General features: G+C 42.3%; 1 protein-coding gene across 4 annotated transcripts; it reads left to right on the forward strand.

Annotated features, from left to right (window-relative positions):
* Positions 1-513: 513 nt before the first annotated feature.
* Positions 514-15,615, forward strand: LOC118559024 (zinc finger protein 271-like). 4 transcript variants are annotated; one of them, XM_036129702.1, is made up of 3 exons: positions 514-600; positions 11,373-11,431; positions 11,533-15,615. In XM_036129702.1, exon 3 carries the CDS (start codon positions 11,550-11,552, stop codon positions 14,604-14,606), a length of 3,057 nt encoding a protein of 1,018 aa, XP_035985595.1. In that variant the 5' UTR covers positions 514-600; positions 11,373-11,431; positions 11,533-11,549; the 3' UTR covers positions 14,607-15,615. The 4 variants fall into 4 exon arrangements, with proteins under 4 accessions (XP_035985595.1, XP_035985594.1, XP_035985593.1 ...); XM_036129701.1 differs by lacking the exon at positions 514-600 and adding an exon at positions 3,216-3,480; XM_036129700.1 differs by lacking the exon at positions 514-600 and adding an exon at positions 3,216-3,444.
* The last annotated feature ends 2,717 nt before the right edge of the window (positions 15,616-18,332 follow it).

The following is an 18,332-nucleotide window of genomic DNA, read 5'->3' on the forward strand; positions in this document are numbered from 1 at the left end:
AGCACATCAAAATGTCAAACCCAAAGTCCAATTATTATGGACGTTATTTAACATTAGGCGTTTCTGCTTCATTGAGGCCTATTGAAAGGAAAAAGCTTAACGCAATTCAATGTACCTAAACAACGCTCAGTGATCACCAAATTTTGCTCATATATTGCTTATCATAACCACTTAAAACTGTCAAAAAATCGAACCCAAAGTCCAATTATTATGGACGTTATATGACATTAAGTTTTTCATGTTAAGGTTTTTCACGTTAAGCGTTTTAGAATGTCCCTTCTACGAAGACCTGGTGAATGAGGAGAAAACGCGAGAGGACCAGTCAAGCGGGGCGACGGACAAGCGCGACCCTCACGGCGGGTTTTACAGAAGACCGAGGCGGAGAGTCCGGCGGCAGCACGCCGAGGCTGCGGTCAGAAGAGAGACGAGGGACGAACGAGAAGGCAACCAGAGACGGGAGGCGAGCAGCTCGGAGAGAAGTCAAGAGCTGCGGGGGCTGTGGGAACTGCGGCTGCTGCGCTGCGCCCATCAGGGGGACATCCTGGGGGAAGAGAGAGTGTCTGTGGCAGCTGGTTGTAGATCTATAGCTACAATCTGAAGGTAAAAGTCTAAGCAGCTTGTGTGCAGGGTGTGTGGGCTCTGCAGACATGTTACCTGCCCTTTTTACTAGAGTGGAACAAATCATGGGTTGTAGCAAAGTCACCTCCGATGATCCTCCCTGCAGACTTAATTGTTTGTTGTAGTTTGGACGGATAGTGAGTGGAGGCAGGAGCAGGTTAAGCTCCATCTGGTTCTGACTGCACTAGTGGACCAGCCGGTCCACCTCCTGTCTGTACTGCAGACCAATTACCGTCATGTTGTCAGTGAACGTCAGAACTTTCTTTAATTATGTCACTGTAATGTATTTTTTTTTTTAGGGCTGGGCAACGATTAAAATTTTTAATCGCGATTAATCGCATAATTTGCCCGATTAATCATGATTAATCGCATTGTATGCGCAAACTCCAAGAATGAATTCAAAAGTAGTGTAAAGAGCACTTTTATTTTAATATCCTGCTGCCATGTGAACAAAAGTGTTGTAACATTTGTAGCACTTATTTTATACTGGATATTTTCAACCCATCTATTGAATTTAGTGCACTAGTTGATCTTTTCTTCATAAGAGAACAGCAAGCACTGCAGCCAAAATATGGCCTTTTTTGACCTGCTGTATATTAGCCAGTCCCTAAGCTTGATGTATCATGAACCTGTTGACCTTTTGGGTTTTGTGGTTTTTATTTTATTATTACAATTAAATAATAATAATAACAATAATGTTATGTTCAGTGTTTTTTCGCTAATCCACCTCTTATATATTTCAATCCTTATGTAATTTTGTCTGTGTTGTGTGCACCTGCTTGTTGCTTTAATCCTATAAATTTCCCCATCGTGGGATAAAAAAAGGATTAGCTAATGTTATCTTATCTTAAATAACACTTTTTAATGTATATACTTGGTTCTTTCAAGTTCTTAATTACATTTTCTGTGTGGGCTCCAGTAACATATGATAGATAATATCTACTTTGAAAGTTAACATGAACTGCTGCTGAAGATGACCACTGATCTACCTGGATGTTCCATGGAGGACTGAAACGCCTCAGTCAGAGACGTCAGTCTGTGGGTCTGTCGGGGCAATGATAGAAGTTTCGTCTCCTCTATCCGTTTCTGTGGCTCAACGTTTTCATGTTTTTTCACGTGCTTAGATACATTTGTTGTGTTTCCACTGAAATGAACCGGCTTTTTACAAAACATACAGCTTGATTTCATTTACGGTATTAAAATAAAGCCAAACGGTGCTACTTCCCCTGTTCATGTTTTTTCGCTGCTGCGGTCTCTCTGAGCAACGTGATTGTTTGTGTGTTGAGTTTGTGTGAGAGCTGAGTGGGCGGGCCAGGCTGAGCATGCGTGCTGATTGGCTGGCGCCGCTGAGCCATGTACGAGAGGGGAGGGGGAGCGGGAGAATGCTGCCGTGACAGCGCGCTGCAGTCAGCGCGCTTGCTGACTGAGACTGACTGAAAGCATGTGAGCAACATGCGTTAATGCGCGATAAAATAAATATCGCTGTTAATAGTCTAATGAATTAACGTGAAATTAACGCGTTAACTTGCCCAGCCCTAACTTTTTTTAATTCTATTTAAATAATCCCAACGGGAGATTAAATGTAACTAATTTAATGTGGGTTTCTTCAAAATGTTGTTCGTAGATGCTGATGGTTGTGGGTAGGAAGGATCTTCTGTAGTGGTCTGTCTTATAACACAGTTGTTGTATGACAGACTGATGAAGAGGATGCTGAGAGTAGTCTGTTCTTCGTTTTATAAAGAATCTGTCTTTGCGCAATCATCTCCAGAAGAGGGCTCCCCAGAACAGAACCAGCCTTCTTTACTAAGTTCAACGGCTCTGTCACTGCTTCCGCAGGAGATGAAAGCAGAATAGATCATAAACTCCACAGCTGTCATATTTTTCCATCATTGCAACTTTGTACATTCCCCTGAAATGTGTCCTCAGCATTAACCAATTCGTTAGGGAGCAGTGGGCTGCAACTATGTTGAAAAGGGTTTTGCTGCCTGTGGGATTCAAACCAGGGACCTTGCAGCGCTCCCATGACGCAAGCACCCGGCTCTAACCACTATTCCATCTGCTGCAGACACTGAAAGGACCTACGCTTCCTTAAGAAAGTCAACATGGGGTTTTTTTTCTTATTTTTTCATCATGCGAAGCACTTTGAATTGTCCTGTTGCTGAAATGTTTTTTTTTTGTATTGAAAATAATCTTTGCTTACGAATGCAACGATATAAAAAAAGAATAGAACATAGGATATGTAACAAACTATGCCAGGGGGATTACAATAAATACATTCGTTACAAAAACGAACTAAACGGAAAAAGAGCACATTGTAGCACATTAAATATGTTTTTTGTTTGTACTTTTTGAAATAGTGGATAAATATAGTTCGATTTTTTTTTTAACCAAAGCTGGAAAAGTAATGATGAAAAATTACACGTGCATATGAAATTTGCCAAATATTCTAATTATATTAATTGCCATTCGTCTGTTTGTATTTGTATTCCTTCCATGAAAACCTGAAATAAAATGCTCATGAGCTCATGAAAAACGTGTATCAACACAAACACTGAAACAAACGTGGCTTGTGTTTCGGCTCCCTGCCGACAGGGGGCGCTGCAGGGCGCTGCCATGCTAGAGGAAAAGGCTCCGAGCTTGTTCGGTCTTATTGGGCTTGTTTTAAAACATTATTTTCTCCAGTTTCTCTGCCTCTCGCCTCCTCTTATCGGCCTAACATTGCAGCATCAGAGTCGTGCGATTAAAACCTGCAGCGCAGCTTCGAGCTGGGAGCTGTAGCTGCAGCCGCCTGCAGCCCAAGCGCTCCATGTGTGCCTGTCTGAACACGTGAGTTGTGCGACCCTCCTCACATTCTTTGCTTTGGTGAGTTTTTCCGCTCTGCTTGCACACGGTCCCTAAGCATCTGCGGAGCCGCGAGCTCTGCATTGGGTCCAATGTAATTCTCCCTGCGCGGTGGGAGACTCGTTTTGAGGAAACTACGGTTGTAGCTGACTGTCTGCCTTGCTGTGGTCACAGAGAGGTGTCTGTTTTGTACAATAAATCATCCGCCGATGAGTTATTGATCCGGAAAAGCCGAATCTGTGAATATCTTTCTAACTTTACCCAAGTCCGCTATAAACCGTTACTGACCATTGTGTGTTTGTGATCACAGGGGCGCTTTCTCTCATGGCGGGCCCCAGGTTTTATTTTTTTTACACCCCCCCCCCCCCCCCCCCCATTCATTTTATAGCCACGTTATAAACACGGCACAGAGTCACGCACCGCGGTTACAGATATGATTTTATGCCCCTTAGGGTAAGGTGACCAGATTTCTGAAGTCAATTCTGGGGACATTTCTTGCTCGTGGATAAAAATCAATACATCTCGTCAAGATGAAATTAGGAAACGGGGACAGTAATGGTTTCATTTATTTTTACATATTTATTAATATTTAAACAACAAAATCAAGTGTAAAAGCCAGGAATGTGCCTTTCCACACTTTTAGTTTATCCCAAGATTAATAAAATGAATATTCCAAAAAAAAGGTAAAAAACAAAGCAACTGGACTTGTTTTCCGTAGTTGAAGACGTTTCGCTTCCTCTCCCGGAAGCTTTCTCAATTCAAATTTTTGAATTGAGAAAGCTTCCGGGAGAGGAAGCGAAACGTCTTCAACTACGGAAAACAAGTCCAGTTGCTTTGTTTTTTACCTTTTTTTTTGGAATGACCATGACCTGGATGACTGAGAATCTTCACCAGCAATAAAATGAATAAATAGCGTTATTAATAGAAAACTGTGTCTCTGGGTTGGGGTAAAATGGTGGGAGTGGGAATGGAGGGGTCAAGGGTCGTTCAAATTTTGTGGGGCCCAAAGAGCTCTGCGGCCTCCTAAGCGGAGAGTGACACGAGGAAAAGAAATTCAGAAAAGTAAATACAAACCTTTAGCCTGTGGCTGTCTGTGGAGACAGAGTCCCCCACCTCTTCAAAAAAGTGCAACAAATACTCATTCTGTTCACGTCTACATATCTATCATATTAACATAAAAAACAAGTAGCAGTCAAGGCTGCAGGTAAAGGGTGATATATGTTTGTTACTGTCAGCTGACCGCATCAGGGGCCTCTGCATCTCAAAGAAGCAGATTAATTTATCCCACTAATGAGCTATAAGCACAGCTCCACTACTTCCTGAACTTCAGCAGCTACTTTGTTTCCTGTCTTTCATCACTGGACAAGCTGATTTATCCAGGTGTGTCTGGCTGGTTGCTGAAGTCAGACACACCTGGAATAATCAGTCTGTCCAGTAATGAAAGACAGGAAACAAAGTAGCTGCTGAAGTTCAGGAAGTAATAACTTCCTGAACTGAAGTTCAGTAATAACTGGAGCTGTGCTTAGAGCCTGTTTGGGATGAGAAAATAGGTTGTGATGTGAGGGGGAAAAAAGGCACAGACTTGGAATCCCCTTGACATGAATGCCAGTGATTGTGTGTGTAGTGCAGCATGAGCATGTATAAACTTACATAAAGTGTGTATAACTACATTATGTGTCTGGTAGTAGTTGATGTGCTGGTATAATGTTTGCTCCTATAAGGTGAGTTAACTCCGGTCAGTGAGTCAGCTAACATGAGATCATCTCTGGTTTCTTCAAGGCCTTCTGTGTCTGAAGAGCCATCAGCCACGATATCCAGAGGTCTGGATAAAATATGAGGAGAAGAAGATATATATATGTGCAGAACTGATATTTTTTGAAACACAAGAAAAAAATACAACTAAAGTTGCCTATTAATTCTGCCACAGCTAGGGAAGTGCAGTGAAACACAGAAAGAGGTTATATCCTTGTGCAATTGGGCTACTGAACTCAAACCTGAGTACATAGCTACTCTGTTTTACATAGCATTCTTCACACACTACATCATTCAATATGTTAGTTTATCACTCAAATCATGTCAACGCTTTATCACTTGAACTTTATTAATACATACTATACATTTTAAATGTTTGAAACAGAAATATTAACAGAGTGCGAGGCAGTGGCCCTGGCAATTTGGGTAAAATAATTTAAGAGAAGACATAGCAAGTAAAAAGCAAAAAAACCCAAAACTTTTTAAATGTCTTAAACAAATTGAACCATTGAACAGCAGAATAGGCTTAACATCAACACAATGTATATAATCCAAGAATAGTCCATATTTTTAAACAGCAATAACATATACATATATCATTTCCTTCTTTTCACAGCTTCTGTATTGTTCATTAAGGCTTAGATAACGTTCCCTCTTCACTCCTGCTCTTCCAGTCACTGTCAGTTTCCCAATCCCTCCCTGAATCTTTCCTCAACTAATCTGCATATTTTTCAGATGAATGTTTTTTCTTCAGGATTGCTTTTTCTTTGACAAGCATCTCCATGAACTCCTGGCAAGGGAGGTTGATGTTTGTCTTCACGGTGCGCATGGCCTTGATAGTTGGAACAGTGAACCTATTTCTGCTATCAGTCCATATATCATTCATGACCGAGAACACCCTCTCTACTGGTGCATTACTTCCAGGTAAGCACATGATAACAGACACTAATCTAGCCAGGTTAGTGTAGGGGATGTCATTTTCTTTAAAGTGGTTGAAAACTTTGCTCCATCTCTGACTCAGTGGTGTCTCAGATTTTCTCCATTCATCAAGTGATCCCCCTTTAAGGAACTCATGCAGTGCAGAAACCTCATCAAATAAATCATCCTCTCTGATGGTAACATTTGGGCATTTTTCTTGAAGTGAGGCTGTTGCTTTCTGGATCTCTTGACGAAGGGGCGTCTTCTTTAACAGGAGACAGTGGACGTTGTTTAAACCATCTGCATGCTTTCCCTATGCCTGTAAATACTTCAGAGCTGTACTGAAGAACGACTGGGATGTTTTCAGGAAGGTCTGTCTTGTCATTGCTCCATTTTCCTCAAGCTCCCTGAGCAGACTTTGCACCAGATGTGGTATAAAATGGTCATCATGTCTTGCTGTAAGTTTTGTTTCCAGTTTTCTCAAAATTGCTGCTGATTCCACAGCACAGCGGTCCTGGCCTTCAAGCATTTTAATGGCATCTATGAATATTGGCAGGTTTCCATGGGCAAAGGCCAACCACATTTCAGTTAGTGGATCTTCAAACATCCTCTGCAGGACAACAGGGCACTTTTCTTCAGAGAGGAAAAAACATTTTAGAGGTGCATACATTTTTGACACTCCGCTGGATGGACAGCCAGCGGACATTGCTGTGTCCTAGGATATTTTCATATTCTTGGCCAACAAACTCACAAAAACTTTTCAGTCTTTCTACTCGAACAGTAAAAATATGAAAATATCCAAAGATTTTTGTGAGAAGATACTCCACATCAATAGGAATTGTATCCATAGCTGTTCTTGTTGCATTATGAATGATGTGGGCAGGACAACCCAAGCCAATCACCTCCAGTTGCAGAGAATCTTTCACTTTGGTATGAACATTGACCCTTCCTGCCCTATTCAGCCCTCCAAAGTTGGTGTTTGTGTTGTCAGCGGAGATTGCCACTATTTTTTTTCCCAAGGGTGTATTTTTCTATCACCACCAGGATCTGAGCAGCAAGCTCTTCTGCTGTTTCTCCACTGAGCTCCACAAAATCAAGCAGTTTTGTTTCAACAGATGTGCTGCCATCACATATTTTGCAATATCAAACTATTATTGGCAGCAGCTTTATATGTCCATGATTGGATGAATCTATAGACAGGGACACAAAATCAACCTGTTCTAGATCCTGTGTTAGTAGAGTGGCTGCCCATGGTGCAAAAATGTTCCTCACTATGGCATCACCTTTGGTTCTAGCACATGAAAACTTTGGCTCATACAATTTTCTTGTCAGCTGTGCTGTGCAGTCCATGGAGCGGTAACTATGGTTATGTTTTAGAGTGTGATATGCTAAGATTCCCTCTTGTATGGCTAAGTCATATTCTTTTTGAGAAGGCTCAACCTTTTTGAAGAATGTTGTGACAGAGAGCACACCTGCACTGGCTGTTAAAGAGGCTTTGTGTTTTTTTGTTTGCTGATGCTCCACTACAGCAAATCTCCCACCACTCCCAATGGAAAATGAGGATTTACAAAAGGTGCAGTGTACCATCGTGTCATCCTGGTCTGGCCGACAAGGACGTATAAATGGAAATTCTGATTGTAATTTTTCCGTAAAATGACACTTCCTCTTCTTTGAAAGAGCCATCTTGTCATTCAGTCTTGTCTGCCTTCTTCCCTCTCCACTTTACCTTTTGTTTGTAGCCCTCTTTTGACTTCTGCCTGCTCTCTGCTTTAAATTTTTCTCCCTTTTTGTCAACTTTTTTTCTATCAGCGTTCCTAGTTTCCTCCTCTCTCATTCAATCCTGTCTTCCTATCTTCTTCCTCACTCCTCCAGCATCGATCTTACATTATTCTAAAACAGAGACATATAATCAAAATCACCTCCAAAAACATTAGGATGTGCAACATGAAAACTTATTATACTAATATATATAATAATAATAATAATATTAATAATAATAATAATAATAACAATAATAATAATAATAATAATTATTATTATTATTATTATTATTAACTCATCTGAATACAAAACTATTAGGAGCTACAAGCAAACACCACATAATAAATTACCATTAAACAGGTGGTTATCTCTTCCTCCTTCATTCTCAGATCATGCAGATCTTTTCTCATTTAGTTCTCCTGTTACTGACTCCTATTTTTTCATGAGGAACTTTCATAAATCCAAACTGAGCAGTATAAAACTAAACCTAAGCCTGGAATTCTATGCTCATAAATCACAACCATAAATCATCAAAAAAAAAAAATTAAATAACCCTACTCTGAAATATAAACTAAACGGTCACATACCCGTTCTAAAACATCTTTATACAAACCCTTGTTTATCCCTGGAGAACCAGCGTACCAGATTAGCGCCTTACAAAGAGTTTTCAATCATTTTGTTACATTTTATGCGAGTGTCTTTTACTCAGGTGAGCAGCAACTCGTGGTCTTGTCTTACTATTTATTGATTATTTTTTTAACCTGGACAAAAAACAAACATTTATCACAGGATCAGCCCGATCCAAATAAAATTAATCGATTAACACACTTACCATAACACAGCAGTTCCCCATCAGTTGTCACCGGTTGACAACGACTTTCCACTTCTTCTTCTTCTGTTTTAAAAGTGGTGCGCTCTTCTTCTTCTTTGTGTTTTAATGGCATCTGAATCCAAAAGGATCATTACCGCCATCTAGTGATGCGCTCTGTTCCTCGTCTTTATATTATCAGCAGCGCAACCAGCTACCGTAACACATTTTCCCCCTCGGTAAAATCGGGGACATTTCCGGGGACAGCTTTAGCCGGGGACAGGTGGTCCAAAACGGGGACAGTCCCCGGAAATCAGGGACGTCTGGTCACCCTACCTTAGGGCCCGTCGTTTCGTGCTCCATCTGAATCACGGGTACTCGTTATCTGGATGATGAAACAAGTCCTTATTCACTAATAAACATCTCATTATTTTCCTTCTGAGCTACAAGGAAACTTTCTTCTTGTCGACATTCCCCTTGTTTGACATTGGGGCATCTTAGTTGTAGGTTGACTTTACCGCCTAACCACATATTTACCATCCAAAGCGTTTTATTCTGGATTTAACACCAAACATAGTACAGCCATGGAGTACCTGAATCCATCCTACTCAGATGATTAGCCTACATTTCTTGCTGTTCATGCAGTTCTTCAATATACATATTTGCGATAACAGTATATTCTGAAGCCCAAGTTTTATTGCTGTATTGCTAATAAACACACAAATGTGTGTATCTCTGTTTTAGAGCAGCATGGTTTGTGCCATATTGCACTTGCAGTCCTGCTTGGATGCCGGATTTGGTTTCAGGTGGTTTGCATCAAACATAACGTTTGACCATTTGGAAGGACTTTAACAGTCCTTTTGTTTTTACTTTTTTTGGAATTTAACAGTCCTTCATTGTGCCCACATCGAATTTAAATCCAATTGAGCAAAAATCCTAAAACCTGGAGGGATGGGACTTTTGTCATCATTGGGAAACGTAAGGAAAATCCAACATTTTCCAGACATCAAGATTTTCTTAGCTTTTTTTTAGTGGACTGAGATCAGGGGTGTGTACGGGAGGAAGCTTCTTACCTGGATCTGTGTTATGGAAATATATAATCACTTATATGATAATAGTGTATTTTAAAGTTATACAGATATCAACCCATAACCCAGTAACCTAAAGATGAGAAAGTGTCCAGATTCAGACTTCAGGAAGCGTGTGCCAGCCACAGAATGGAACGGGGAATTTATGAGAGCCTTGTAGAGCAGATAGTGTCTTTAAAATCCCTTTCTCAGGGTCTCAATGTTATTTCAGTTAACTCCCAGAAACCGAGCTAGGGTAATAGATCACATTTAACGGTCAAATGTCAGGAAACACATGTTTTAGCCAGACTCAGCGCCTGCACTTAGGCTGGGAGGCTGCACAAAGGGGGGTTAATCTGGCTCCCTTTGGCACCGTCTCTGGGTTAAAAGGCTTGTTTCGAGTGTAAAACGCTGAGACACATTTTACAACTCACGGAGAGCATTTTCGGGATAACATTAGGATACTGTGATTAAAAACTTGTAAGTTGTCTCCCACTTTGGAATTCCAAATTGTAATAAATATATGTTAAACTGTTTTTGCCTTTGAATTCACTGTCTCTTTTCTTGTGGCCAAATCATCGAACCGCTGAACGAGACGGGCCGTGGTGAGCCCATATGAGTCTCGACGTCTGTCACCATGTAGGGCGATGGTTAGGCTTCAATAGAATGAAAGCGTTTAGGGCTGGGCAATAAATTGACTTTATCGATTACTTCTGAAGATTTAATTTTGGAAGATGTTGTTTTATTTGTTTTCTTGCCAATGCACTCTCCTGGGCTTCCATGAAACTTTGCACCATATGAGTCCTGAAAAGGGAAGTTGTTTTTGGTAATAACATGCAATGTTGAATATGTGTTTAGGAAAATATTTTGTCAAAACACTCCAAAGATTAAACCTTTTTCCCCTTAGACGAGGCATTTTAAGTTATTTATTTACTCTTTTTTTTTTTAAGCTGGTGTGAAGTTAAAAAAAAGTGAAGCAAAGCCTGTTCTTAGATGTGTAATACAACCAGCAGCAAACATTTTGTGTAATATTTTTATTATTTTCTATGGCGGGGCTGGCCATCTTGTTTTATAAGCAGGTTTTAAAGCTCATATTATGTTTGAATTCAGGTCAACTCCCAGATGAGATTATTGAAATAAAAGTACGTTTTTTAGAAATTATTTCAGCAATTTGCTTTTATGAAACAAAAGTCTGTCCTTTGTTGAACCCGTTTATAGATTAATGGATGTTGGACACGGGACTGCATGATGGAGAAGTTGGCCAGATAGATGGAAAGTTGCTTTTGCACAGTTACCTTAGAACGAAACAGATCATAAATGAATATGATAAATACCAAATCCCAGCTTCATGCAAAGGGTTTCATGCTCTCCTGGTGCACACATGGGTTCTCTCCCAAATAAAGAGATGTATGTTATCTTACTTAGTCTTTCTAAGTTCCTCCTTTGTTAGTCAGAGTGTGCATGTGGGCAAAGTTGTTTGTCCTGTGTTGTTCTGTGATTGTCTGGTAGTTTTCTGTTCATTTTTTTATATCAATGGTAGAAAAGCACAGGACAACACGGCGCCTCTAACTATGTTTTGTTCTGTTTGTGTTTTGTTTTTTTTGCAGTACAGAAGATTGTCGTGAGACCTGTGAAATATCAGACATTTGAAGACAGACTAAGAAAGGTGAGGTCTATATTGATCAAATCCGACGCAGTTAAGAGAAAAGCTTTGTTGAGCTCCTGTGAGTCAAACCTATAAAAGAACTATGTGTGATGTCACTGCAGAGTTAGCCGTGGAGGACATGGAGGAACTCTCTTCAGAGCAGCGCCCAGAACCCCTGTTCCTAATCCTGCCCCCACCGCCGCCTTTCTCTCTGGCCTCAGGTGAGCTCACCATGCCCTGGCCAAAATGGCTGAAAGCTTTTGAACACTACGCTCAGGCATTCGGTGAAAAAGCGATGCTGGACTCCAGTAAGCTGCTGCTCTTACAGAGCTTTCTGGGCCCAGCGGGACAGCTCGTCTTCACAACTCTGATCAGGCATCCGACTATGTATGCTGACGCCGTTTCAGAGATCACCAGACATTTTAGCTCTGATCATGCCACTCAGGCACACCGCCTTAAGTTCCACCAAAGGGCTCAGATGCCTGGAGAGTCCATAGAGGAGTTTGTCACAGCGCTCCAAAATCTGCTGGGAGATTGTCACTATGGAAAGTTCAAGACCAAACTTCTAGTAGATCAGCTGATTGAGAAGACAAACAATCCGCAGCTCAGAGAGAGGCTGCTGAGTAGGAAGGACCGACTGACCTTGGCCAAGGCCCTGACTATTGCTAAAGAGGTGGAGTCTCATTCGAGTGAATCTCAGCAGTTTGAGTTTCATGAGGTGAGTGTGGATATCGGAGAGGAGTGGGAGCCTCCTGTACAAAATAAGCGAAAAAGAGGAAGACCTCGGCTCGTTATTCAACTAAAGGCACCTGTGACTGAACCCCAACAAAAGAAGAAAAGAGGAAGGCCCCGGCTTGGAGAGAAGACTAAACCAGAGCTACTTGTGTCTGAACCCCAACAAAAGAGGAAAAGAGGTAGACCTCGGCTCGGGGAGGAAAGGGCACCAAAACCGTCTGTCACTGAAGCCCAAAGAAGACCAGCTGCAGTCCAGAATCAGACCTCTGACAGCAACGATACAGGTGAGCCTCGGGTCGCAGCGGAGAATAATGTGACATGTGATGAACCGGATGATAACGGCGACGCATCAACTCAGATGGTGGAAGACGAAAAAAAACTTCAATCAAGCGACATGGGCGAAGACAACGATGACGGTAAAGTTGAAGACTTCTTCCCTCCTTCAGCCAAGCGGAAGGGGCTTTGCTGTCCCATCTGCACCGAGAGATTCTTCAAAAACGCAGACAAGTTCAACAGACACATGAGGACGCACACGGGGGAAAAACCGTTCAAATGTCCGCTCTGCAATCTCACGTTCAGCCAGTCGTACCACATGACCCAGCACATGAGGAACCAGCACGCCGCAGGCCCGTATGTGTGCCCAGCCTGCGGGCTGAGCATGGAAAGCCCCGAAGAGCTATTTAAACACAAGAAAACGCACAAGGAGCAGATCCTTAACTGCACTGATTGCAATGAGGTCTTCCTGAATGACGAGGAGCTTCGTAGTCACGTCAAGTCGCACAACAAAGACCCGTCGTTCCCAAAGGAGGGTCAGAGCGATCAGCCAACTCGCTGCGTTGAAGTGAGGACTGAAGACTTATCGGAGCTTTCTGCAAACGCCTGCGAAGCCGTCGACTCCGAGCAAGGCAGAGCGAAACCGACTAAAGACAATTCCTGTCCCATCTGCATCGGGAGGCGCTTCAAAGGTCCAAACAACCTTGCGCGACACATGAGGACGCACACCAAGGAAAAACCCTTCAGCTGCCCCATCTGCAGCAAGATGTTCAGCCAGTCCTATCACATGACGCGCCACGTGAGAGTTCAGCACGGCCTTGGCCAGTACGTCTGCCCCCAATGTGGGAAGAGTTTCACCACCTGGCTGGACCTAAAAGTACACAAAAGGTCTCACGCTCACGTCGGCCTCACGTGTCTGGCGTGTAATAAGCAGTTCAGAGAGAAGGCCACGCTGGAAAAGCACCTTAAACTTCACAAGGCGGTTCTGCCGGGTCCCCGAAGCCTCACCTGTGGCGACTGCGGCAAAGAGTTCGGCCGGCAGCATCATTTGAAGAGGCACATCATGTCCCATCGCAAAGCGTCCAACTCTAGGTTTTACTCGTGCCCTGACTGCAAGAAAATCTTCTACTTCCCGGAGGACCTCAACAAACACCTGGAGGATCACGCGAAGGAGAACAACGGGACGTGCCCCAAATGCAACGAGCGGTTCGACAGCGCGGAAGAACTGGAGACGCACATGCAGGTTCACCAGAGGTCTTTCCCCTGCAGCACCTGTGGCAAGAAGTTCAAAGTGGAGTACGCGCTGAAGAAGCACGAGGAGGGCCACCAGCATGACCAGTACTACTGCTCGTTGTGTCAGAAGCACTTTATGAAGTTGTCTCATTATAAGAGACACGTGCTGGTCCACGACAGGCGGGAGTCCAAGTGTCCACACTGCGACGGCGTCTTCCTGAAGCTGACGGCTTACAAGTACCACCTGCGGACTCACACCCTGGAGAGGCCGTACCAGTGCAGCTGCTGCATCGAAACCTTCGAGCAGGAGGAGGAGTTGGAGCAGCACTGCCTCAAGCACAGGAAGTTCAAGAAGGAGCGGCCTTATTCGTGCACACGCTGCGACCTGGCCTACTCGACCCTGGTGGAGCTGACCGAGCACATGATCTCTCACGAGGGAGAACAGCCGCAGACATGCCCCTTCTGTGGCAAAACCTTCCTGAACAAGAACAAGCTGGAGCGCCACATCAGCATCCACACCGGCGAGAGGCCCCACCTGTGCTCGATGTGCGGCAACGGCTTCCCCTCCGCCGCCAGCCTCAAGCTGCACGTCCTCATCCACACCGGGGAGAAACCCTTCAAGTGCCTGCAGTGCAGCAAGAGCTTCAGCTCCGCCAGCGGCCTGCGCCTGCACAGCAGGCAGCACATGGACGAGCGGCCCAGCTACGAGTGCCCCGAGTGCGGCCGGACGTACGGCCGGCTGACGGAGCTGAAGATGCACCAGCGCTACCACACGGGGGACAAACCGTACGCGTGCACCTGCTGCAACAAACGCTTCATCAGCAAAGACAAGCTGAACGTTCACATGAGGACGCACACGGGAGAGAGACCCTTCTCCTGCCCTCACTGTGGGCAAACCTTTACCCAGACGGGGGACAGAAACAGACACGTCAGTAAATACCACCCAGTGGTCTGAACTAACGCCGCAGGACGTTTCCTGTGGAGAAACCACGTTTCTGCATGCTTGTAGGTATACCAGTAGGGAAGTAGTTAGAGTCACCGTCATCTTATCTGAGAGCGCGAGAATCCAAACTGTATTGGAAGCATGTCTTTAAAAGCAGTATGTCTGCACAGGTAATGTTAAACCCAAGGACTGATGGACGTAGGTCTGGATAACCCAAAGTTGCTCTGCTCTGTCTAACACCGCAACTTACTTTAAAGCATCTCATATTTTAGTAGTTGTTCAGAAAACGTGTTCTTTCTTTACATTTACGATGCAAAATCATTTGATTATGCTTTGATTATTTCTTCCTATAGATTATGCATAGGCGTAATGACGTGTCATGTGCCTGCAGTGTGTACCCACTTAAAAAAAAGTGTCAGCAAACACTACATTAAGATGTAATATTACGTTCCTGAAGGAGATGTTTTTATATTTTTAGATGCGAAGGCGTGTTACACAAAACCTCTGAAATGTTGGTTGTTTGAACACTAGTAGACGGTTGTAATGTACATCTAACGCAGACTTGACTTAGATTTGCCCCTCAGAGACTTGGAGAAAATGACTTGAGGGCATCTGCTGATTAGACAAGAAAAATACATGTACCATTAAAAAGCTATGTATGTTTTTTTTTATATGTATAGATTTATCCTGTGGTTGTTTTAAAACACAACATTGAACAAACTGGAAGGAACTGAAACCAAATGTTTGGAAATTAAATTCACTTTTCATAGTGTTTTTTTCGACATTTGTTGTTAATTTTGCTTCCTTGAGTATTTTAATTTGCTTGTGGGGTTACTGTGTCAACAAATACTTTATTACTGTTTAAATTGTGCCACAAATATAAAACAGTTTATTCACCCTAACTGCAGCCTGTGTTCTAGGTTATGGAAGAATGTGTAATTATCATATTACTTCTCTTTTAGGTTATGTTTTAAGTGATTTTCAAAAAGATTTGTATTTTTTGCCTTGTTGTCACTTGGGGGAAAAAAACATTTTATCCATTTTGAAAAATAAAATGTACTAAAAGATGGCATTTATTGATGACAAAGACATTAAAGTTATAGTTTTAGGTTTTCTGTGGGTCATTAAATAGCATTTAAAGTTATTTAATTGATTTTGTTAGAAGAAAAAGGGCCTCAAGTGGAATTAAAATGCATTAAATTTGATTACCGGTAGCATAAAAATACTTAAATAAAAAGATTTGTGAAATATGCATTCTAGCATATTAAAATGTTCTGTAGCAGCCATTTTTGCATCCACTCTGTTTTGGGCCTAATATTTTCAGCTCAATTTCATTTGTATAGCGCTGTATCTTAAATTAATCATCTCAAGGCACTTTACAATACATTGAGTTTCCAGAGTTTGCCTTTACATGTGTCATGGGTACTTAGGGGCATTAAAAATGTTACAAAGGACATTAAAATCTACTAACAGAACACCTGGTATTGTAAAATACAGTCAATCGTATTAAAAATGGAGAAGACGGTTGATCCACATCACAGAAGAGTGAATGAATCATCTGCCCACATGAGGGCGCTATGGGCATAACGCTGTTTGGAACAAACGTAACTAGATTTTGTAAAATAGCACACCATAAAACTTTTATTCTTTGAAAAATAAGGTGGGTTGTCAATCAGATGCATATAAAATGGCTGAGAAACTGTACGTAAAAGTATTTGCCAGTTCAGAGAGGATTCAGTGAGGCCTTTAATGGAGTGCAGAAGAAAAACATTTCTGCTTCTAGGATTAGAAGCAGAAATGGTAGGATTAATTTTCCCAAAGATGTTAACCGGTACCGGTTAACATCTTGTTGACAAGCATGTTATAAATGCCATCTAACTTAAATCAGAGCCTTCTGTAGAACTACTTTGTGTGTGTTTATTGTTAGCAGAGGAAGGTAGGTAAAAATCACAGTTTAGATCCCATTTAATGATAGTAATGGCCTTCTAAAGCCATAGTTTTATGGCATTCGAGTTTTCAGCCAGTAGTACTGGTGATATTTGGGCCACTGTTAGTAATATTCAAAGAAAACCTTACAGTGTAAAGGTGATAATGGGTCCAAACAGCTGAAAGCAGGAGTCCTCCACTGTTCTGTTGTGATGTCCAATGGAGAATTAACAAGAAACCAGCAGAAAGTGAACTAAGAGCAAGTGTTACATGTACCGCATCCCACCTGAAAGTTTAGATTTAGATTTAGGAAAACTGCCAGACGTTATTAAACAATTTTGTTATAAGTTGGAAAATCAGCACGATTTATCAATTGTTCCACATGCTGACAGTTCCAAAAATACTTTATTATTGTCATAGAGTAACCAACTGATTTAAATGCTAAGTTGTTAAAAAAATATATTATTTTATGAGTGGTATTTGTTCATGAAACAGTCAGAAATGCAACAAGATTTGAGCCTCCAAGCCGGTAGGGGGCAGCATCCAGATTGGTCCCCCTGGAAACGTTGAGTTCTGCCGGAAAGTCAACTCTAGCTTCAAACACTAATGTCTTATGCTCCCAGTTTTTATGAAACAGAGTTTTAAGTACACTGTATTTTAAGCTACTCCGATAATGTTGGTGGTTATTAAGTAATCATCGTTTGCGTTGATTTAAAACAGCTCGGGCTGCGGATAGTGGCTAGTTTGCGATTAGCTCGTCGCGAAAGAGGGTGAGTTTAGGCTTCAGCTAATTCGATTTATTTACTTCCAGCTCAGCTCTAACGAGGCTTTTAACAAGCGTCCTGGTTTGTTTACGTAAGGTGGGCTTTTAACCGGGCAGATTAGAAATTTGTCGCGTCCCATGGCTGTTTTAGGGTGTATCCCCACCAGCGAGCAAGATACGTTTTGTTTCAGATCGGAACAACAAACCTTCTCTGAAAAAAGGCCAAAGCCGAGCGGGGAGGAAGTCAGGAGGTTCTACGAAGGGACATTCTAAAACGCTTAACGTGAAAAAGCTTAACGTGGCTTAAGGTAGGAAAACAAGAGGAATCATCACCAAATTTCACATGGCCATAGCTTGTCATAAAGACTTAAGCCTGTCAAAAAAAATAAACCGAAATCCAACGATTATAGAAGATATCTCACATTAATGTTTTCTTCTTCATTGGCGCCTATGGCGAGAAAAAGGCTTAATGTGGTTTAATGTACCTAATCAACGAACAATGATCACCAAATTTCTCTTTCATATTGCTCCTAATAAGTTACCTGACTCCGCCAGATAGATTTGCTCCGCATATCCATCTGGAAACCTTCCGTTGAAGTAACTTTGGGAAGGGGCGAAAATACTGGTTAGCTGATTGGCCTATGTTGGTGATAGACGGGCCAAATGAACCAATCAGATTCGTTGTCGCTCGTAACAGAGCGACGACGAAAACACAACCACAAGCCAAGCTACTCTTGCTGCTGCAGGTAAAGGCTCGTTAGCTCAGCAAATAAATACTCTGTAATTCCGATAAAACTTGCTCGATAGCCGCGCTAACGCTAGTTTCATCGGCTGAAACCGCCATGTTGTTTAGACTGAACTGACGCGCTTCCCGTTGCGTCACACCTCAACCCGCCTCAAAGCCAACGCTGATTGCACGTTCGTTTGGTGAACGGCTCCAAATTTTCTTTAACGGAGAGTAGCCAGACTGATCTGCGAGTGAAACCTTGAAAGCTCGCGAGATCAGGATGGTCTCACGAGGCTACCTAATAAGCACATAAAACTGTCAA

The sequence above is a fragment of the Fundulus heteroclitus genome, unplaced genomic scaffold, assembly GCF_011125445.2.
Source record: "Fundulus heteroclitus isolate FHET01 unplaced genomic scaffold, MU-UCD_Fhet_4.1 scaffold_205, whole genome shotgun sequence".
NCBI classification, from domain to species: Eukaryota; Metazoa; Chordata; class Actinopteri; order Cyprinodontiformes; family Fundulidae; genus Fundulus; species Fundulus heteroclitus.

What these genes read in the sequence shown, in the direction of transcription:
- LOC118559024 (XM_036129702.1), top strand. Translation starts at nt 11,550, where the DNA reads ATGGAGGAACTCTCTTCAGAGCAGCGCCCAGAACCCCTGTTCCTAATC.